This window comes from Camelus bactrianus, chromosome 13 (assembly GCF_048773025.1).
Source record: "Camelus bactrianus isolate YW-2024 breed Bactrian camel chromosome 13, ASM4877302v1, whole genome shotgun sequence".
NCBI classification, from domain to species: domain Eukaryota; kingdom Metazoa; phylum Chordata; class Mammalia; order Artiodactyla; family Camelidae; genus Camelus; species Camelus bactrianus.
The window spans coordinates 57,175,356-57,199,021 of record NC_133551.1 but is presented as its reverse complement, the minus strand read 5'-3'; the positions used below and the strand labels follow the sequence as shown (position 1 = coordinate 57,199,021).

Here is a 23,666-nt window from a genome sequence, read left to right as displayed (position 1 = left end):
GCCCTCTTCCCTTGCAGTGGATGTTAAACTGTGAGAATATTTTTCCGTTTTAAGTATGGTTTACTGAATGTGTGTAGATTAAACAGGAAGTAAGCAGTGCTGCTTCCTTGGTGTACAGTGTTTTACTAACGGGTCTCCCACTACTACTACTGATAATGCTGAAGTTCAGCCTTGTACCTTATTTCCTGCCCACACTGGAAGGGTTTTTTCCATTTTATTTGTTGCTTTGTTTCATTTTTTAAAAAATAACTCTTTCTTGACTGTTCCACAATGGGGGTTAACATTTTGGAGGGAAATTTCATGTTCTGTGAATCCAGAAGCCTGCCATACTCCCATGAAAGATGATTACCTTACCTAATTTCTGTGACTCTGACTTTCTACTTCATTTTATTTGTTCTAGGGATACGATGATACATATGCAGAACAGAGTTATGAAGGCTACGAAGGCTACTACAGCCAGAGCCAAGGGTGAGTCAGGCAATAGAAGTTCCATGTTCTAGGGATGGATGAGGGAGTTGGAGGAACTGAGATATTCAGGCAGCACAAATCTAAGGAGCAGTACGGCTCACCTTTTGAGAGTGTCTCCTCTGCTTTTGACATCTGTAAGGCACGTAACTTGGGTCTGCAAATTTGGATAACTGTGACTCTTAAATCACAGAATCTGGGGTTAGCAGATGAAAAATTCCTGAGCTGTGGCTATATGGAAATAAAGGGAAAATGCCTTAAAATTATTTTGATTATCAAAAACATCACAGCCACATTAAAGTTGCATAAAAGTTTAAAAGAAAACGAGACTCTTCTAACTGTAACTCGGGTTCTTTTCTGCTCTTTTTTAAAAGACATTTTTTTGTGTATGTATATATGTATCTTAACTGCGGTTGATTGAAAAGGCCTCATAATTCTACAGCAGGGACAGAACATTTGTCTTCATGTTTGTTTATTCTCTTCCAGTGAGCCCTGTGAATACATGTGTATGTACATTGTGGTTAAGATAGTCAATTTTGGATTGAGTTTTTTCACTTTTAATTGTATGCTCTGCATTTTTCTTTCCTATAGTTGTCATAACTTTTTTGAGTACCTAGTGTATACATATTTTGGAAATATTTTGTGGTTTGGAGATGGGGTAAAATGAGCATTTTTTTTAAATTATACACACAGTAAAATGACTAAAATATGAAAGTTTTTGGGAGAAAGATGAAACTGAAACATAGTTACTGTATAGCTCTAACATTCTGTCTTTGGCTTTCAGGGACTCAGAATATTATGACTATGGACATGGGGAGGTTCAAGATTCTTATGAAGCATATGGTATGTCTTTATTTCTGTGGTGGGACAAAATATGCAAGTATGTGCCAAGGAGAATGCTGGTGACTGGATTATTGGGGATCAGATAGTCACACATCCAAAGAGAAACCTCTGATAGAAGAAGGCCAGTGTGTTGATAGATGTCACAGTAGGAGTCCTGCTCTTACTTAAATTGTGTGGTGTGCAGTAGAAAGAGGGACTGTTGAAATAAGATAGGTGTGCTATTGCTCTTGGAAGGCTAAGCAGATGTCCTAATCTAGGGCTCAGGTCCATCTTGGCCTGCTTGGAGCAGTAAGCTTTTAAGCTGATTTTGATTTTTTCCTACTTTAGGCTGGAAGGTAACTAGGCCTGGGTTATGTTGCTGGGCCTTTGCTACTGATACCTAGGCCACATTGTTGGATACTAAGAATTTAATCATCCAGCACTTCTGCCCAACCTCTTTTTTAAAAACAATTTTGGATCTCATCATAAAGAATCTCAGAGTAGAGGAAATGCTAGCTGAAAGAGACCTAGATGGCAAGAGCAGGTTGGGGTCAAGAACAGTGCTGGTTAGATTAGAAACTATGGGGGCTGGAGCCAATTCAGGGCAGTACTGGCACCAGGCTCCTTATTGTCATGGAGACATCTCAACTCAGTCCTTGACCCCAGGAGAACTATAGATGCCAGAGTGGCAACACAACCAAGCTGCCTTCCCTGAGATTTGGTTGAAAACACATTGCTCAAGAGTATTACAAGAGCCAGTTACGGCCCCGTGTTAATGGGCCCCAGAGGGAGTGCCATGTGGCGGTAGACACAGAGAGAGCAGCCTTTTTAATGTGAGGTGTTTCTAGCATACCTGAGGGAAGTCCCCAGTCCTTGACAAGGGCCTAGCAGTTGAAAATTTATCTTAAGATACTAGTTACTAGTTGACAGTCCCCCTTACCCCTAACTGAAAAGGAGAAGCCTCTTAGGGCTTCCCACAGAACTCCTCAGCATAGTATATAGTAGCCAGTCAGCTGCTTGCCCAGGGAAACAGTTTTTACCAGCTCTAGCTAAATAGTACTGGACAGTTCCCATCAGTAACACCGCACTGCTCTGCTCATATGCCACTATTTAGAAGGGTAGTATGATTGCCCTGGGTTATTTCCCTCCGTCAGTGAGGCAGCACAATGGGTCCTCTGTATGTGTTTGACTAAATTACATTTCTGTTTTGCTGGAGAAGAGACTGCACTGAAACAGGCAGGCTGCTCCTCATGTTCTTGGTATGATGTTGCCATGGTTAATCTGTTCTGATTTCTGCCTTTATAAACAGAATTAGAAAAGTAAACTGTCTTGTTGGTACCCAGAAGCCACTTGGAAAGTGATGGACATATCTATTATACTAGCGGTATAAACAGGCTTAGATTGGCTTTTGTGCAACTTTACATCCATGTAGGGGTTTTAGACCTGTAGTGGTGGAAGCAGATGTTTGTGAATGCAAGTATTGTTTGGTTTTTGGCGGGGAGGGGAGGTAAATTAGGTTTACATATTTATTTATTTTTAGAGGAGGCGCTGGGGATTGAACCCAGAACCTAGTGTATGCTAAGCATGTGCTCTACCACTTGAGCTATATCCTCCCCCGTGTGAATGCAAGTAGCTAAAGCAGTACTGGCTTGGGTAAAGGCTAGGGGTGAGTGGGACGAGAAGGCTTCTAAACACAACTCGTGTTCATGAGACATCAGCTCTAGGAGTAAGTGTTCGTCTCCTGTAGGCTTTTCTCTGTTAAAAAGAAAAATCATTTGAGGATGTCACTCATGTTGTCTGACTTCCCTGGACTATTGATGTAAAAGAGGAGATCATGAATTCTCCTAATGAGTGCTGTTAACGCATTTGATTATACTTCCCACTGCCAGAGTGGTGGATCAGCTCTGTTGGTGGAAGGCTCTTGAAATACTGCCCTTGCTTGCTCTTCCCAGGGAGCCAGAGGACACTTCTCCACAGGGAAATCTGACTTGCTGTTGCATGAAAAGGGAGCTGCCTGCTTCCAATCTGAAAGACTTTCAGAAGTTGTCACTGCCAAATTGCTTTGGAAACAGGAAAGGGCATCGCAGACCCAAAAAGATTGATTTTCCTCACTGTCTCAAGCAAGGTGTTTATCCAGGTTTGGGGGCTGATGTATAGATCATGTTGCCTGTGGAGAACGTCTTTCCTGCACATCACTCCAAGCCCTTCCTGAACTGTATCCTTCTGTCTGTCCACCCAAAACTGCCCCACAGTTGGGAAATTGCCTAAGCTGCTTAGAGAGGCCAAGCAGAGTGAAAGGTGGCAAGACATTGGAAGCAAAGCAGGTTTTTTTGGTAATCTTTACCAGGTGACCTACTCCTGCCCACCCCAAAATGCTCTTGGCACAAGGTTTATAAACTGTTCTTGCTTTCCCCACAGGCCAAGATGACTGGAATGGGACCAGGCCGTCGCTGAAGGCCCCTCCAGCTAGGCCAGTGAAGGGAGCATACAGAGAACACCCATATGGACGTTATTAAAAACAAACATGAGGGGAAAATATCAGTTATGAGCAAAGTTGTTACTGATTTCTTGTATCTCCCAGGATTCCTGTTGCTTTACCCACAACAGACAAGTAATTGTCTAAGTGTTTTTCTTCGTGGTCCCTTTCTTCTCCCCACCTTACTCCATTCTTAACTCTGCATTCTGGCTTCTGTATGTAGTATTTTAAAATGAGTTAAAATAGATTTAGGAATATCGAATTAATTTTTTAAGTGTGTAGATGCTTTTTTTCTTTGTTGTTTAAATATAAACAGAAATGTACCTTTTATAATAAAAAAAGTTGAGTAAAAAAAAAAAAACCACAAAACCTGTTAGTTTCAAAAGTGACATTGCTTGCTTAAAGGTTCTGAACTTAAGGCTTGTTAACTTTCTCTTAGTTTTGATTTGAGGCATCCCGTAAAGTTGTAGTTGCAGAATCCCAAACTAGGCTACATTTCAAAATTCAGGGCTGTATAAGATTTAAAATCACAAATGTTAACGGCAGTAGGTGCCATCATGTAAAAGTGAGCTCAGACGTCTCTAAAAACATTTCCTTTAAAAGCACATGGCGGTTGAATCTTAAGGTTAAATTTTAATATGAAAGATCCTCATGAATTAAATAGTTGATGCAATTTTTAACGTTAATTGATATAAAAAACAACAACAAAATTAGGTTTGTAAAACTGACTTTTTCATTATGTGGGTTTTGAAATCTAGCCCCAGACATACAGTGTTGAGAGATACTTAGTGGGAAGTAGGTTTTGAACAGGTTGATTTGGGGAGAGGGGCTGGCCACCTGAATTGAATTTGATGCAGAACTTTTTAGTCACAAACAACCTTTCAGCAATAGTACTAATAATTAAAATTTCAGTATTTAAAAAGACAAAGTATTTTGTCCATCTGAGATTCTACACTCCATGAAAAGCTCGTTGGACACTGGGGCCAAAAGCTGATGATGTTCCTAAGTTGACAGTTGTCAATATTGAACTGTTCCCAAGGTAGTTAGTCAAGTATGTCTCAACACTAGCATGATATAAAAAGGGACACTGCAGCTGAATGAAAAAGGAATCAAAATCCACTTTGTACATAAGTTAAAGTCCTAGTTGGATTTGTACCGTCCTCCCATTTTGTTCTTGGAAGATTAAATGCTACATGTGTTAAGTCTGCCTAAATAGGTAGCTTAAACCTATGTCAAAATGTCTGCAGCAGTTTGTCAATAAAGTTTAGTCCTTTTTTAATCAAAGTAAATGTGATGAATTGTCATTTTTTTTTTTGGGTGGACAATAAAATAGTTTTCTCTTTCAAATAAACTTAAATTAACTCTAAAGTTAATGGGCTTGTTAAAAGTTGGAGACATTCTTAAAAGTGGTGGGGGGGATTTTATTTTAAGTTTACCAAAAAAAAGTTTATGAGTTGTTAAGTTTTAGTTTAAAAATAACCAAAGCTTTTTCACCCCCTGGAAGTTGTTAAAGCAGTTTTATCCAGTTCTTATCACAAGTTCTAATTTCTGGAGAGAAAAATCTAACTAAGCTGAAACTTGAATTGGTTTCCATACAGGCCTTAATATTTAAAGTACCAGCCACCCTAGTTTGCACCTTCTGTAGAGTCCCTAGGTGGCCCTAAGAGTGACACCAAATAATCTCTGTGAGTTTGGAAAGGGATAGCACTTGCCTTTAGATATGACAATTCAGCAGACCCTGGGTGCCTTTAAGGGTTTCCCTTCCAATCCCAGAAATGCTTTTAATCAATCAGCTGGGCTGGGGCAGGATCTGGCATGATAGCCTGGCTCTGAACCTCCCTCCTGAGAGACCAAGAGAGGAAATGATGGAATTGGTTGACCCTGTTTCCACTCCTCTATGTTAATTATCAGGGTTCTCATGCCTTCCCTAAGGGAGCCACCTAAACTGCTCGGGGGTGAAAAATCCTCTTGTATGAAATGCCAAGCTGCCTGCAGCAGTGCATGATGGACATTTTTTTTTTTCTTTTTAAAACACACCAACAAAAAAATGTATTTGTAGATTGTGATAAAGTGTAAATAACTGAATTTTCAACCATGGTTTGAAGTCAGCTTTCAGGGCATTATGTCTTGTTTTGATGAAAAGAGATCACTCTATACCCCCCTTTTTAAAGGAAAATTATCGCAAGAGAATCAGGATGTGTAAAGCTAACATGCATCGCAAAAAACCAAAGGTAACCTAAATGTCTGATTTTAATAGCACATATTTCTCTTTTACATAAACTGTGACAGCAACTTGCATAAACAATTCTTTAGCTGTTAATTTTAATGTTAAAACTTTGCAAAACTTGTTTAATAAAAATAGCTGTAAAAAGAAAAACCATATGCTGCCACATAAATTAGCCATAACTCTTAATAATCCTGCCCATCACAAGTGAACTGTAATGTAACCTGGGCACAAAGTCTGACATCTTAAATGACACATTGTAAAATTTCAATGACTGTAGTTTAGACCTGCTGCTCCCCAAAGTAAAGCTTTCTGCTCAGCTGTTTTAAAATGTATAAGGATGAGCCCCTATAGGTCCCCATATTGATATTCACAATGAAATGTTACTTAAAATTTCTTTAAAGTTGCATGTTTCTCTCCTGTAATGTGTAAACTGCATGCAGGATCTCTACCTTTTATTTTGTATGTCTTTAAAACTTCCTCTTCAAAAGACTGATCTCTTACTTCTCCATTTTCAGGTGATTGAAAACTCCTGAGGCATTTCCTGGAGTAGAATGGGTAGTGAAGACCCCTGTCAGGTATGTTAAGGTGGCTTTCTATTAAGGATATGGAACTTTTATCCTAGTTGTAAAATGGTTTTGGCAGGAGCTGGCCTGGAAGGTGATCAGTGGGCAAATCTTGCTTGTTTGCACTTTGTACCATATTTACAACATGACCGTGCTTTTATGTTAGTTTGCAGTCCATATTGAATTTACTTGTAATGACCAGATAATGTCAACTTAACATGTATTAAATTCAATTTTGTTCTGTCAATAACCTGATAAGGTGGTGTTGCATTTGGAGTTCCTTGGTTATAAGCACCAAAGTGACTGGCTAATGTAAATAAAAGGGAGTTTGTCAGAAAGATGTTAGGGGCCCACAGATTTAGTGTGAAGGCTAAAAAATCTGGCTTGGGAAACTGGAGTGGGTGCAGTGAAGTGGGACAGCAGTGGTAGACCACAGGAATGGTCCTTAAGTTGGGATTCATTGCTTGGGTTCATTGCTAAAATAAGTGAACTCTAGCCATGTTTGGTTTCTTTCTCCCTCTACTCAAGATTCAAGTTCTAGGGAGGCAGACAGTGTCAGACTGGAATAGCCTGAGTCACATGTCTGTACTTTACCAGTATGCAGTAAGAAAAAACTAATTCCTCAAAAGGAAGTCAGGGTGTTGTTAGGAAAGGGAAACAGATACTGAACAACCAAAAAATAATTATTCACTAATGCTCATATTTTACAGAGGTAACTGAGACTTAATGAGGTTAAGTGACTTCCCAGGGTCACATAATTAGTATGGCTAGTAATCAGGCCCAAATTTATGTGTTGCCAGAATTTAACATCTTAACTCTCATACTATACTTCTTTTAATCTGAGAAAGGGGTATTTCTCACACTGAAGAGACCCCTGGTTAGGGACACTGTGGTATAGTAGAAGAACGTGGAACCTAACAAACCTGGAGTTGAATCTATGAGCTTTTGTTCAGTGACCTAAAACATTACTTATTTCCACATCTGGGAAGGAAGATAGTGACAATGTATACCTTACAGTGGTTGGGGAACTGAAGGAGTTCAAATATATATAAAGCCAACCAAGTCCATGCCCTATATGTAGTAAATATTAGTGTTCTTTCCCTAAGAAAGTTTAGCTCCCTGTTTAGGTATTTGGGGGTTCTGACAACTGAGTGAATCTTCCTGTTGCTTGAAACCATCAAGGAACTAATTGGATGATTTTTCTTCTGCCCCTTAGTAAGTTGTCAGGGATGTGAGGGCAGTGAGGAGAAAGGATCCAACTAAGTAGGTCAAAGGTATGGTAGCCTTTGACAGTGAAATTTGCCTTCTTGGAGATCATTTCTTCCAAACCTGCCTCTCAGCCAGGAGCCTCTGAGATCTGGAGCCTTTAAGGAGGGCCATGGTATTGAGCATGGTCCTGGGCATCCAAGAAGTCCTAAGTTTGATACTGGTCACACGAATGCCTAGGAAATTTTAGGGGAAAGTCCCTGAAGGCAAAGAATTTAGTCTCCACTCTTCCTAGGGTAGTCTTAAGAGCAGAATTTGGGAGAAACTTCTTTCTTCATTTGGCCTGTAATTAGTGCTTAAAAAGGCAGGTTCCACTGTTGGCAGACCCACATCCCTATTCTGGGTGTGTAGCTTAGTCAGTTGGTCCCAATGTTTTCTATAGCTTTCTGTCACTACCTATGAGGTGTTTTTTGTTTTTTTTTTTAACAGTTCTATAAGCTTTAGAGCCAGGCAAGATTGGGGACCTGTCCTGGCTCTGCGTCATCATAACCTTTGTCTTTGTTTTGACAAAATCCTTACCCTCTCTCTGTATCTCATTTCTTTATCATCAAATAGAGTTGATGATAATAGCTCACATTTATCACCATGTGCACCATAAAATCCTAAGCAGTTAATAAAGAGTATCTCGTTTGGTCCTCTCTTAGGTTGGGGGAGGTATTTAGGTTTATTCATTGATTTATTCTTCGAGGAGGTACTGGAGATTGGACCCAGGACCTCATGCATGCTAAGTATGCACTCTACCGCTTGAGCTATACCCTCCCCTCCTTTTTTCTTTTTTAACTGAGATAAAATTCATGTAACAAAGTTTACCATTTTAATCATTTTAAAGTACACAGTTCAGTGGTTATTAGAATGTTCACAATGCTGTGTGACCATTATCACTATTCAATTCCAGAAAATTTCCATTACTCCAAACGGAATTTCTTATGTAGTAGTCACTCCCAGTTCTCCTCTCTCCCACTAATCTTTCTGTTTCTATGGATTTCCCTATTCTGGACATCCCATATAAATGGAATTGTATAATATGTGCCTTTTGTGGTTGGCTTCTTTGACTTTGCATAATATTTTCAAGGTTCATGCATGTTATATAGTATGTATCAGTACTTCATACTAGTGATAGGAAACATGCTACTTCCCAGAGCAGCCCATTTCATTTAAGACAGCTCCAAGTATTAGAAGTTTTCCCTCATTTTGAACAGGTCACTTTAGTAACTTATACTGATTCTACTTTGGACCCCTGAAGGAGTATCCTTTCAAGTATTTGAAGGTCTTTTTTTTTTTCTTAATTGTAATATAGTTGATTTCCAATGTTGTGTTAGTTTCAAGTATACAGCAAAGTTATTCAGTTTTTAATATGTATATGTGTGTGTATGTCTGTGTATATTTTTTCAGATTCTTTTCCATTATAGGTTGTTACAATATACTGAATAGTTCCCTGTATATAGTAGGTCCTTGTGAAAATTGTTTTCATTCATGTTTCTTTCCCAGCTCTACATGTTACTAGTTAGACTTGCTAGAGCTGATTTTCAAGAAGAACTAGAAATTTGGATTTTGTATACTACCCGTTCTTGAATGTTTGCTCAGATTTGTGTCATTCCCTGTAAAACATCTGCTGCAAGCCAAATGCTGCCCATAGCCTGCCCGTTTGCAGCTTCTGGTTAGCTTCTATTAATACAAATTAAAAGACATGTTAGGATTATTGAGATACAATTCATACACCATACTGCTCACCCATTTAAAGTGCACAGCTCACTGGTTTTCAATATGTAGAATTGTGTAGTCATCACCACAGTCAATTTTAGAACGTCTTTTTCACCCCAGAAGGAAATCCCATACCCATTAAGCCATCTCCCCACAATCCACTTATCCTTTCCAGCTCTAAGCAACTATGAATCTGCTTTCTGTCTCTTACCAACTTGCCTATTCTGGACACTTCATTAAATGGAATTATACAATTATAATCTTTTATGACTGGCTTCTTTCACTTAGCATAATGTTTTTGAGCTTCATCCACATTGTAGCATGTTGTCAGTATCCCTTTTATTGTCAAATACTATCTCATTGTATGCATATACCACATTTTATTTAGCCATTTACCCCCTGACAGACATTTGAGTTGTTTCCAACTTTTGGCTAATGTGAATAATACTGCTATGAACATTCATGTGCATGTGTTTGTGTGGACATCTTGGATATATACCTAGGAGAGGAATTGCTAGGTTATGCAGTAACTGTGTTTAATTTTTTGAGGGACTGCCGAACTGTTTTACACAGAGGATGCACAGTTCCCACCAGCAATGTATGTGGTTTTTAATTTCTCCATATCCTCTCCAGCACTTGTTACTTTCTTTTTGTTTATTATAGCCATCCTGTGTGTGAATTGGTATCCCGTTGTGGTTTTGATTTGCATTTCCCTAATGACTAGCACTTTTGAGCATCTTTTCTTGTGCTTATCCACCATTTGTATATTTTCTTTAGAGAAAAATTTGTTTAAATCTTTTGTCAATTTTTAAATCAGATTTGTCTTTTTATTACTGAATTATGAGTTCTTTATATGTTTTGATGCTTGGCCCTTATCAGATGTAATTTGCAGATATTTTCTCCCATTTTGTGAGATGTCTTTATTTTCTTTGAAACACAAGTTTTTCATTTAGATGAAGTCCAATTTAACTCTTATTTTCTTTTGTTGTTTGTGCTTTTGATGTCATAGTCTCATAAGAAGTCATTGTCTCATTCAAGGTCCTGAGCTTTATACCTTTTTCCTTCCAAACTTTTAATTCTTATGTGTAGGTATTTGATCCATTTTGCATTAACTTTTGCATATGGTATGAGGTGAGGCGTTCATATTCATTCTTATGCATGTGCATATCCAATTGTCTCAGCACCATTTATTGCAAAGACTGTTCTTTCCCATTGAATGACCTTGGCACCCTGGTTGAAAGTCATTTGACCATAGATGTATAGATCTATTGCCCTTTGAAGTTGGTATTACTTAAAGTGATCAGTATAATTTTTGGCATATAGTAGCTACTCAATAATAAATAATAGCTGATTGGATTATTTTGGTATCACTAAGAGATATGGGTGACTCCAAATCATGTCTGTACCCTGTGTATTATAGTGCAGGCTGCTAAAGTGGTAATGAGGCTGTTGGAGCTGTCATGCCTGGCCATACATAGTTCTCCAGATGCTCAGAGGCTGGGCCCCGCCCCCACGCCCTTCTCGCACCATCAGCCTCTTTTGGTCCTCTCTCCAGCTCCCTTCCTTACCTAGGGATTTGACAGTTACTCACATAGCCTTAGGGTTTGTCCGCTCTTGCTTTCTCTCCCAGCAGCTGCTAGGGCTTTCTAGCCACCAAGGATGAAACAGACTCACACAATGTTTTGTTTCAGGAACAGCAGCCTGAGAGTTAGGACCCATAAGGCTTCTTGCGTACACATATGCAGAGTGCTCCCCAGCCAAGTGAACAAGGTGGAAAAAGGTGGTGGTGGTGGATGTTTTGCCCAGGTATATGAAAATTAAGTAATCCTTCCCTGGCCTCAAACCCCTGGAGCTCTGTGTCACCCAAAGGTCATTTGAGTTAGAACGCATTAAGGCAGCACATGGGCTCCCTCTTTCTTGATGTGTTCTCATCTTTTGTGCCAGCCTATACAGGCTGCTGTTTGTTGGCAGAGTTACTATTAAGCAGTCATTTTAATTTTCCCTCATTTTATCACTTCTCTATCTATTCCCATTAATTGAGCTTGATCCCATTTTTTTAAAAAGAAAAAGTGACGTAGAGAAAATAGGCAGCTTTGCCTCTCTAAGGGAGAAGAGAACTTAATTTGAATGCCTACGGTGTGTCTCTGTTTTTGTAAATGAGCAGCTGATACTAGGAGAAGTGAAGTGATTTACCAGAGTTGCATAGCAAGTTGCGGAGGAAGTGCACGTCGACATTTTTGTATAGTGAAGTCCATTGTTTATTTTGAAAGCATGCTGCCTCTATAAGATAAAACACCATATTTCATTGACATTGAGGCCGTTTATTCTAAGATGCATCATTAAATACTGCAATGGAAGAAAAAGTACTGCCAGTTAAACCAACACAATGGTTTGTTTTCATATGAATGTAAGATGCATCCTGATTTCAGAAGTGTTAAAATCTGAAAAAAATGTCACTTAGCTACTATTGCATTTTTATCAATTCTAACATTTATTCTTTACTATATTCCATGCACTATGTCCTCCACCTGTAAAGTAGCTATTACTATTCCTTTTTACACAGTTTAGCACACATTTTTATGTAGTGTAACTAGCTTTGGAACCTTAGGTGAGTTATCCTCTCCAAGTCTCAGTTCCATCATCTGTAAAATGGGAGGATAATAACTTATTTTACAGCATCATTGTGAAGATTGGGTGAATTAATGCATGTGAAACATTCACCATGACATGTAGTAAGCACCCAGTACTTGTTAGCTATAAATAGAGGCAAGAAGCGTATGTTAGTGCCAGTTTTGAAAAGCTAAATGTTAGTCAAGGAATTTGGCCTTAAGGACTTAAACAGGGGAGCAACTTGAACACACTTGGGTTGCCCTTGTGCTGGGGAGTTAGGGAAGTAAGGGCCATAGGAGATATGCACCTTCCATAAAGTGGCACTACTTCTTTGTGGAAGAGCGAAGGGGGTGTTTTCCCCACCCTGTGCCTGACTTCTGCTCCCTCTTACCTGAAGGCTTTTTGGTTCTTAACCTTTTTCAGAAAGAATAAGCATCTCTCCTCCGAGATATTTGGGCTACTTGAGGGTGGGATATTAGGCCTTCACCATATGTTGAGGGTGTCTTCCTATATCCTGTCCCTTCCCCCTACCCTGTGAATTAGAGACCAAAACTCTGTGAGTCTCCACTGATGGAAACTTGGCTCATAAGGAATTACTAAGCAAGGCTTTGCTTCACCCCTCTCAGTCTGGAATGAATGAAGTCTCTGCCTCCATTTTAAGCTCTTAATTCTGTGCTAACTCTCCAAGGAGTATCATATTGCAGCATCCCACGTAATTCTCATAAACAACTCTGTGAAGTAAGGATTATCCTGGAAAACTGATATGCACAGGTTAAGATGACCACAGGGTCCACGAGCTGGAGTTTAGACCCAAGTCTTTCTGCTCCCATTTAGCTGCCTCCTGGTCTTTCCTGTGTACCTACAGCAGCCACCAGTAGATCAGCTGACACTGAAAGTCATGTCCTGTCTTTGATATTCAGGATGGGTGCCCCTGGCTTCGTTTCTGGATTCCAGAAGTTAAAAGAACTGGATCCTTCTGTGCCCTCCCTCTCTCTCTCTCTGGACCCTCATGTACCTCTTGCTCTCCAGATGAATTGTCATTGCATGTTTAAAGCTAGCAAGCATCTCATGAATATTTAATAGCCTTGAGCAGACATGCTGCGTACAGCTGTCTGACAGCAGCTGCTTGGGGGGAAGGGAGGAAGTACAGTGCGCTGCCTGACTACTTGCTCTTTTCTTCCCTTGTAAGCCCCTTAGGAGCAAAGACTTATGGTGGACACTGCACCCTGGTCCTTTTGTGGCCCTGGGCTCCCAAGGAGGCTGCATTTAAGCAGTAGACCAAACCCTTGGGGGATGGGGTGGGTGATGAGGAGCAGATATGTTCACTGGCCTCTAAAATCAATTTTCTAACCCCTGGGCTGGAGGTCTTCTACTCAGTAGCTGTTACAGCTCTGGGGTTGGTTATATGTTCTTACCCAGTGTTCTGCGAACTGTAGCTCTCTTTTCTAAAGGAAAGGAGCCTTGTATTTGGAAGGGATTTGAGTTTCATAACTGTGCTGCTGGAGGTTAGCTTCTTGACATTGCTTGACTACAAATATAGCAGCTTCTCAGCGGTAGATGTACAACTCCTCCTTAGCTTTAGGCTGTGCTGATTGTCTTTGACTGCATCTTAGGCAGGAAGTGGGCAGGTAGGAGTTCTCAGACATGTACACAAGCTATCATAGTGCTTCTCCCCACCTAGACCTGGGGAGCTTTTTGCTTCAAGGAGACCTTGTCATTTCCACATCAAATTGGGAAAGGTTGTGGGGACTTCTGAACACAGCCCGTTTGAGATGTTTCCAGGCAGTGTGAGGTACAGCCTCACACTGTCAGCCCAGGTTAATCACCAAAGTAGAACACATTGCTGGAAATCTGGGTAGTTTATGTTAATACTGCATTAAGATGCCTGAATTAGGTGTTACATGTCAACCTCTGGAGCCTACCTTGGCCCACCTCGAGATAACCAGTCTCTTCAGCAGGCACATAAAGATTTTGGGATAGAAGAGTTTGGGGTTAGATACCAAGCTAATTCTCTGCAGTCTTCTGGTTCCTGCCACCTTCATGCTTTTTGTTTATGGCACAGCTTTAGGTACAAAATGGCTGCTCTCCATCCCTTAGATTCCCTGGGGTTGGAATGTAGGAAACAAATTCTGCATCTTGCCTTTGAGAAGGAGAAATACCTTATGTTTTGATAAGATTCTTCATAAGCATCTCTCTAGAGATCAGTATAAATGACCCCATATATGTATTTTTTTTTTCATTGTTATAAATTGAAACATCTACTATGTGCTAGACACTGGTGAGTCAGTGGCAAGTGAACAAGATAAAATCAGTCCCTGACCTCATGGAGCTTATATTGTATTTGGGGAGACACACTAAACATATTAATCTCATAAATAGTATAAATCATCTCAGTTGTGGTAAGTGCTATGAAAGAAAAGAATAGATGAAGGCATACCACAGGAGCTTCCCTAGCTCTTGGGTTTTCCTTGAGGCAGAAGGTTTGGGAGATGGTTTAGGGAAAAGACATGAGGCACATTCTAGGCAGGGGATAGGACTGGGGCAGGTCCAAGGTGAGGTAGGAATCTGAACCTTATACTGTTAATTTGGTGATTGATTAGATGTGGGAGAAGAGGGATATACTAAGGAAAGGCCCCAAGTTACTGGCTTGAACAATTCGGGGAATGATCGTGCCATTTAGGGCCCTGGCCTGTGCCCCATGCTTAGGATATGTCTCTCCAGTGGATAACCCTGAGAACCCCTCATAAGGCCAGAAGAGGTGGACCCCTGAGCCTAGGATTAAGGTACTAATAATAGCTATGAGAAGATGCCTATTTCCCCATTCCCTTTCTTCCAAAGGCTTTTAAAGCTCTTTCTCTTTTTCACATCTCTGAGAGAGAAGAAGTCATTTTTCCCTTGATGTAGCTGGAGGCACCAAAGCTTATATATAGCCAAAGGCCCCAAAGACCTGGCTGATTCTGCCGTTACCACTCAGCTCAGGCATGGCCAAGGATGAGAGGTATGAGGTGCGAGGCTCCATTTTCATTGCCTGACTGGCAGCAAAAAGAGAGCCCATCGGCTGTGGACTTCTATTTTCTACCCCTCTGTGTACCTAGAAACCCTATCCTGAATGAAACAACTGGAGTGGTGCTGTGGGGTGGGGAGACTGTAAGGGAGGCAGACTGGCCAGATGGGAGGCTGGAATGCCCCCCTGATATGGTGACTTCATGCTTCTTAATTTTCTACCTGTGTCTTTGCAGCCGTCAGAGGACTCCGGAAACCAGGAGAGCTGCCTGCTGTGTCAAGGCTGGCCCGAGGGCATTTGCTGAGCACAGAGAAACCCTGGAGAGGAGACCAGCAGTCTTTCCCACCCCACCTCTCCATCTGTCTGATTTACCCACAGAAAGCCAGCCAGGATCCCCTAAAAGAGGCTCTAGGCCCAGAATGGAGTCCTTAGGGATGCAGGGGACTGTGATGCTAACAGTTAAACTTGCTCAGGACTTCAAAGAATTGAAGGGGACTAACAGTATCCTCAGCGTGGCCTCCTAGATGTGAATAAACTGGCAACTCCTACCATGTCAGTCCCAGTTTGCCTGCTTCCCCTTAGTCCCCAGCAGAACTGTCTGGAACATGCTGCTGCCACCTCCTGTTTTCCACCCTGCCACACGTGTGTTGTGGTGCCAGCCTTGGACACGTCCAGAGGGCTCCCAGAGACAGGCTGCTCCCCGCCTCTGTGACAGGCTGAGAGCCAGGTGAGAAGGTCCCAGCACTTGGGCAAGTTGTTTAACCTCGGAGCCTGTTCTCTCTGTCGTTGATTACTAACCTTGTCCAAGAAAGCTCCTGAAGAGTAGGGTAGGGCTTTTTCCACTTCACCTCTGGACTATATCCCTTCCCCAACAAACATCTGGCACTAAGGAGCTCAATAAAAGCAGCCAAGTGATGAATGGCCCCACACTGGTAGCTTCTGTCAGCTTTGGGAGAGAGCCAGAGTTCCCCTGTCTAGCTCCCCTCTGCTTCCAGCTAAACTGGGCTATTTGTTGTAACATTTTCTTTTAGAGAATTGGAAAGTCAGCCTTTGCTAGACTTCTGGTTTCCTATGACCTATGCCATAGTCTGATTTTAACCCTGAGCTTCCGAGAGGAATGCTGCACTCTTCCTTCACTGCCTTCTTGTTAGTTATCCTAACAGGAACGAGGGGAAGGGCTGAGTTTGGAGAGAGCATGCCTGCATTTTAACTGTGCCTGAGGCATTCTAATGAGCTTCGGATTCATTCTTAGCAAGAAAGGGACCTTGAAATCAGTTGATTTACTTTGGGCAAGTTGTTTAACCTCTAAGCCCATTTTTATCTTCATTATTGATTAAATAACAGCTAATAATTTATTGAATGCTCAGTTGTACCAGGCACAATGTCAAGCATTGCATGTACTATTTCACTTTAATAACTTCAATCCATTACACTCATTTTAGAGATGAAGAAACAGAGGCTCAAGGAGGATAACTTGCCTACGGTTTAGAAAGGATGCTATCATGCTTCATAGTCCCTGTGTTTGACCTGTTTGTACCTCTTAACAGCCACAAGTACTTTGAAACAGTAAAGCACTGTGTTTGAGAGACTTACTTAGGGTGACAAGCCATCCAGGTTTACCCAGGACTGAGGAGGTTCCTGGGATGTTGGACTTTTCAGTCCTAAAACAGGAAAGTCCCAGGCAAACTGAGATGTGTTTGTCAATCTATGTTTGCAGTGAGACTCGGTACAGGATTGGCCACTGGGGTTTCATTTTCCCCAGCTTCTTGGTCTCCTAGGCCTCATCTTGTGGCCATATTCTTTACCTAGCAATTGGACCTGCTTCAGTCCAGCAGGCAGAGGAGGAGTTTGGGGTGGGGAGTCAGAATCAGATGGTATCCTGTTCATAGAAAGATGGAGGTACAAAGCCTGGGTCATTATTTGAGAAGCCATTGCTAGGATCCTAGGAAGCTTTGCCCACAATCCGTAGATGCAGGGTATCTACTTGGCAGCCATGGAATTACAAGAAAGCTCCCTGGGCCAGAGCCAAACAGATCTGGATTCAAATCCTAGCCCCTCACTTGCTGTGTATTTTTCTGGGCCTGTTTACTCTGTAAAAGTAGAATTGTAATCCCAATCTACTGTATGGGATCTGAGGAGCAACTTCAGTGTGTATGAAATGCCTAGCACAGGGTCTGTGCGTAATACTGCTCGACACTTGTTTCCTTCCTCCTCTTTTCCAGCTTGTGTTTCTTACCCAGCCCTGTCACCTGTCACGTCTGTCACATACTGCCTCCTCTCCTTACCACTTGCAGCCCTAGGGATTTTCCTTTGAGAGCCCTGACCTAGTGGGCTTGGCCCACCCACCCAGCTGCCCTACCTGTCAGTCACCTCCCCTGCAAGCAGAGAAGGGATGACATCAGCTTTTCCCCTCCTCCCCCTATGGGAAGCCTCTGGACTGTTTTGAGCCATAAATATTTTAGCTGGGCCTTTCTCTGGCTGTTGCCAGGGTGATGGACTCTCAGGGGACCGGAGTGGGAGTGTGCAGGCGGGGTTCAGCAACCTGAGGCCTAGCAGCAGAGCTGGCCCTGGAGGGGCGGGTGTGAAGCCTGGCCAAGAGCCAGTGCTTGCAGCAGTTCTGAGGATTGTTGCTCTGTCTGCCTGCCTTCCCTTTCCTGGGCCCCTACGAGCTGTTCTTGCTGCTTCCAGCCCCAGCCTCTTGAGTGCTACTTGATCTTGGGTAAATTGCTAAATATCTCTGGGCCTTCATTTTAATATTTGTAATGGAAAAGCTCCTTAGTGTGAGTAAGTGGAGAAGAAAAGGTAAAGGTTTTGTAGAAATTTTAGGAAACCCTAGGTTGGTTTGTAAGCCATGATTGGAGAAGCTTGACTCCCTAGTCCTTTCTGATAGACCTACAGGCTGGGGTCTCAGGGCAATGTGGATGCTGCTCTAAAGGCCAGTTGTCGGGTATGGCACTGCCTCCCATTCTCCTTCCCCATTCCTCATGCTCATAGCCTCAGCTCCTTTTCCAAGGTTCCCAGGCCTAGCTAGACTCCTGGCCTGGCATGGGGTATTCTGAGAAGGAATTTGGCCTTTATGAGCAGAGCTAATGAAAGCCTTTTTGCTTGAGATACAGAAACTTGGGCCCCCAAACTGGATCTGGCCCTCGCTCTACCCCTCATCCTAGAGATCTTAAATCTGGCTAGCTGCTAAGCTCTACCTTCTGGCAACATGCCCCACCCCTCTCCTTGGAATGGGTCTAAGAAACAAGAGGGCCAGAGAGGGGGCACGTGGATCTATGCCCAACCCCTACTATTGTGAACCTCTGCATCTGTATCCAGAATTCTACATCCCCTGCCCAGCCCTGCCCACCAGTTTTCCTGTGGAGCTGGAGGTCTGGTTCCTTTGTGTCAAGCTCCCTCTGGTGGTTGAGATGTGCATTGCAGGGAGGTAAGATACCAAAAGAGACCAAATTGCAGGCCACCCTGAAAGGGTGGGATGGTTTGCGCTATACCAAGAAGAATCCTTGATCTCAACTAATGACAGTCATTCCATTTCCTATACAGGATAACTCCCATATGTTTGCATCTCTGTCATTAATCCTTAGAATTCATTGACATAATTACCCTAGTTTTACAGATGAAACATGGTTAGATGAAATCAAATCTAGACTTCACTGTATGTTGTATGTAGCATTTAAGACCCTCAAGTGATAAGAACTTAACCTGTTTTTCCAGCCTCATAATCGGTTACTCTCAAGCCAAAATAATTTGCTCTTCTGGAACACAGCTTGCATCTAGACCTTTGCTCATACTGTTTTCTCTATCTTTGTTCTTCCCCCCACCCCGCCCACCCCAAGTACCTTACCTGCCAAAATCCTATCCAAGTTTGAAAAACTAAAGAAATACAGTATTTTTTCAAGCTTGCATATATTATCTTTGTAATAATCAAATTTTATAAAACATGGGAAGACAAATGTCTAAATGAGAACAGGTAGGTGGGTGTCCCTGAAATGTGGAAGGTTGGATGGGGAGACTAACATACCTGGAAGTGAAAATGGCCCAGAAAATTAGAAGAACGCAACATCTGGATTCTCTTACAGGTTCTTGTAGTTAAAAAAAAAAAGATGTAAGTATTCTTAGTGGCAGAAGAAAGCAAATCTCTGGGAAGCTGAGATAGAGCTTTAGGTGACATTTCTTCAAAGTCTTTGATCTTAAATTCACATTAGTTTTCTTTGCACTTCATAATATATCCAAGTTTTAATAATACAAACAAACTTATTTGCAAAACAAAAACAGCCTCTCAGACATAGAGAACAAACTTGTGGTTATGGTAGGGGGAGGTGAGAGGGAGCAAATTGAGAGTTGGAGATTTGCGGACACTAACTGATACATATATCTAAATAGAATAGATAAGTTCATCTGTATAGCGCAGGGAACTGTATTCGATATCTTGTAGTAACATGGTGAAAAAGAATATGAAAACAAATATATATATGTTCATGTATGACTGAAGCATTGTGCTGTACACCAGAAGTTGACACAACATTGTAAACTGACTATATACTTCAATAAATATATATACACAAAAAAAGAATTTAAAGAGAAACCTAAAAATAAATAAAATGTTTAGAGTCAAGTAAAAATAATAACAATAGGTAATAAATAGTACAACATGCACCAGGTATGTTCTAAGTACTTTACACAGACTAACTTAAACTTCACCATAATCTCATAAGAGGCACTAATTCTACCCTCACTATTTTTTTTCAATTGAGGTATAGTTGGTTTTTAATACTATATTAGTTTCAGGTATTCAGCATGGTGGTTCAAAATTTTTATATATAATACTCCATTTAAAGGTATAAGATATTGTCTATAATCCCTGTTCTGTATAATACATCGTTGTAGTTTATTTATTTTATACATAGTAGTTTGTACCTCTTAATCCCCTACCCCATCTCACTTCTCTCCTCTTCCCTCTCCCCACTGGTTACCACTAGTTTGTTCTCTATATCTGTGAGTTTTACTACCCTCACTTTACACTGAGGAAACTGAGGCACACAGAGTTAAGTAATTTCTTAAGGTCATGTAGCTAGTAAGTGGTGGAACTGGGATTTGATTCCATGTAAGTCTGGCTCAGAGAAGGTGCTCTGAATAACTACACTTCAATCTTGAAAACACTTTCATGAATAAAACTGACACTCTAGGAAGCAGTATTGTGTTTTTTTCCTATGGTTTCAGGACCCCAGCTGTGTACCACCAGAAATCTGCATAATCCAGGCTAGAAACTACTGATCAGAGGACAGACTTGCCAGCTGTGGCCTCAGAATAACAGGACCAAGGAAGAGATCCCAACTCCTGACACCCAATGACACAGGACTGGCCTGGAGCCAGTGGCATTTCCTCAAAATTCAAGACTCCTGGAAGAGCCAATACAGAACAAATTTATCAGGAAATGAAGACGCATAGGCGGGAAGTGAGGGCTTCAAGGTCACAAAACAGCTGAGATGTGTGGCCACAGATCTGGAGGACAAGAACCTAACCAACATCCTGCCATCTTACGATTCTTTTCCGCAGGGAGACTGTAGGAGGCAGATGTAAAAGGACTAAGGCCCTAGATGTTTCTGGTAGATACTGCTGTATTGTTCTAGATACTTTTAGTAGCAATTGTCAGACACTAAACACAAACTGGCTTTTTATGACAGAAAAGTCCATAAAGGCTTCAGGTATAAGTGGATCAAATGATACCATTGAGAAAGTATCTCCTGATTTCTCGACTTTTCTGTGTCTCTTTCATTGTCAGCTAAGTTCTCCCCCAAAGGTGGCAAGATGGCCACGAAGAACTTCAAGTTTGTATTTTATTTCCTTAGCCATCCCGGTGTGTGCCAGGAGGGGAGGGGGCTATTTCCCGATAGTTCTAGCAAAGATCCTAGGATTGTATCTCATTTGGTTTGACTTGGGTCACTAACACAGCCCCACCCCCACCCCAACCAGTCACAGTAGCCTGAAGTGGCAGGGATGGAATGCTTTAATTCGTCAAGCCAGGGTCATCTGCACACACTGGAACTGCAGAGTAAGACAGCCCCACTAAACCATGTGGACTGAGAGAGTGGGAGGAAGGGTAGGTCCCCGAGGGAAAATCAGTGTTCTTCCCAGAAGAAAGAAGAATGAATGCTGCCAGTAGTCAACCTGTACAAGGTGGGCAGGAGCCACAGGTAATGGGTTACATGCATAGTGGTCCATTTCGGTGGCCTTACCCTCTTACCCTGGGTTGTACAAATGCTCTCAAATCAATTCAGCAAACACTTCCTGAATATTTGCCAAGTACAAGATCCAGTACCTCCTGCATGATAAATGCACAGCAAGACATTCCCCGGCCACCAGCCCCCGTGAGGCAATTACCAGGCTTAAGCTACCGCTTCCTCCTCTAGGAGTGCAACAACCAAACTCCTTTTCATCTCAGAAACCAGCTTCTTCCATGAAGCCTTCTCTTGACTAACTCCCCTGTCAGGATTAGTCACCTTCCATCCAACCCAGAACTTGGTACAGACTGCTACTTTTATCACACTGTGCCATAATTTGTTGAGTCTTTTCTCTTACTCCCCCAGTAATGAGTGGCACCTCTGTATCCCCAGTGCCTAAGATGTAATAGAGGCTCAGAAGTGTTTGTTGACCTGAGTTACAGTGAGTTCCCAGGAATGACCAAGCTTCAGTCTTCGATGGAATATTCCTGAAACCTTTTAGTTTCCCTTCCCAACTGGCCGCCTTTTCAAGAGCCACTTTGCCACTACTTCAGTTGAACTGAACTAATCCTAACTGAATGCCTATCATGTGCCAGGTAGTGTTAGGCTTTGGGGATCCAATAATTAAAAAGATACACTTCAAATTCGATACTCTTAAAGAGTTCAGAACCAGCTCTTCTAACCAGAGTTTCTTTGGCCTGAAAAAGAAATCTCAGCCCTGGTTTCTATTCTGTTTTGTGACCTGGGCATTCTCCCTCCCTGGGCCTCTTTTTTCCCAAGAAGAGAAGGCCTGACTTGGTGTAAAATCTATATATTAATAGATATATATGTGTTGAATTAAACTCCGTATTTCCATTTGCCTGGGCTAAAAATCTGGGAGTAATTCTGATCTTCTCTTTCTTGCATACACCTACCCAATCTGTCAACAAATCTTGTTGACTTTACCTTCCAATCCAGAATCCAACTGTGTCTCATCACCTCACCCAGTCTGGTACAAAGCATTAACATCTCTTGCAAAGATCATTGCCATAGCACCCTGGTCTCCCTGATTCCACCCTTGTACCCCCACAGTCTATTCTCACGGGACAGCTAAAGTGATTCTGTAAAAAATGGAAGTTCAAAACCTTCCAGTAGCTCCCCATCTCATTCAGAGTAAAAACTTCAGGTCCATTCCTTCTCATGTCTGACTCTCATGTCTATTCCATTCCAAGCCACACTAGCATTCTTGCTGTTTCTTAAACACACCAGGCATGCTCGTACCTGAGGGCCCTTCCACTGACTTTCTCCTTCTGCCTGGAATGCCCCCTTTCTCCAGACATCTGCATGACTGACTCACTCAAGTGTTTCCTTCAAGTGTCTGTTCAAAAGTTACCTTCTCAGTGAAGCCCACGACTACCCTGTTTAAAATTGCAACCTCCCATCCCCCGTTCCTGTTTACCTCCACAGCAATCATTCCCTTCTAACATACTACAGAATTTACTAATTTTATTTATGTCCATCTCCTCCCACTTAACTGTAAGTTCTGTGAATATCTACTAATTAAATATCTACTAAATCATTTAATTAATTGAATATTGTTGTCTATCACGTGCCAAACACTGTGCTAAGTGATGAAGGTACCAGGTGATTCAGACAGCTGATAGGTCTTATGAGGGAAGAAATAAGCTACCTGTAGGGGCTCAGTTACTGAGTGCTCCCTCTGTGTTAAGTGCTTGCCGTACATCATAATAGTAATGATGGCTAACATTTATTAAAACAGACTGTTCTACATGCATTAGCTCATTTAATCCTCACCAAGTCCCAATAAGGTGAATATTACCAGTAAAGAACAAAAAATAGGATTTCAGGTCTTAGAACTGGCAGTCAGGATTTGAACTAACGTGGTGGTAGAAGAGTAGGGTGAGATGTGAGAAATAATTAGGACTTAGGGTCAGCAAGACCAGGTGGAAGACGATGTGTGGGTCGAGGGAAATGACTCTCAGGTTTTGACTGGGGTGCGCCAAAGAGCAAGAATGCCAAAGGGAAAGATGAAAGCCCACTTTGAGACGAGACGGGTTCGAGGCGCCGGTGGGCCGGCCACTCATGGATACAGGAAACGAGAGGCGGTTCCAGCCCCTCCCTCGGCCCTGAAAAGATGCATGGAGATGGCACGCAAGGGAAGAGCTGGAGGTGGGTTCTCCTTCCTCTTGGATTTATCAGCAGCAGCTGTAGGAAGGGCGTGGGGAATCGCGAGACAAAGAGCGCGCGGCACTGCCTACGTCCAGGCGGCCCCTTTAAGAAGCGCGCCCCCAGCTTCTAGCCCGCCTTG

The 23,666-nt window shown here is 41.9% G+C and overlaps 1 protein-coding gene across 2 annotated transcripts in view; it reads left to right on the top strand.

Annotated features, from left to right (window-relative positions):
- Positions 1-16,053, top strand: part of KHDRBS1 (KH RNA binding domain containing, signal transduction associated 1) — a 33,173-nt gene extending 17,120 nt beyond the window's left edge. The window contains exons 7-11 of one of the 2 annotated variants that reach the window (XR_012511356.1): positions 401-468; positions 1,250-1,308; positions 3,706-3,898; positions 6,506-6,565; positions 15,370-16,053. Coding sequence is in view for 1 of the 2 variants with exons in the window: in XM_074376953.1 (XP_074233054.1) it covers positions 401-468; positions 1,250-1,308; positions 3,706-3,803 (225 nt within the window). In the remaining variant the exon portion in view is untranslated. Of the gene's footprint in view, positions 1-400; positions 469-1,249; positions 1,309-3,705; positions 5,053-6,505; positions 6,566-15,369 lie in introns of those variants that run through there. The other variant, XM_074376953.1, reaches the window with a different exon arrangement.
- Positions 16,054-23,666: the final 7,613 nt, after the last annotated feature.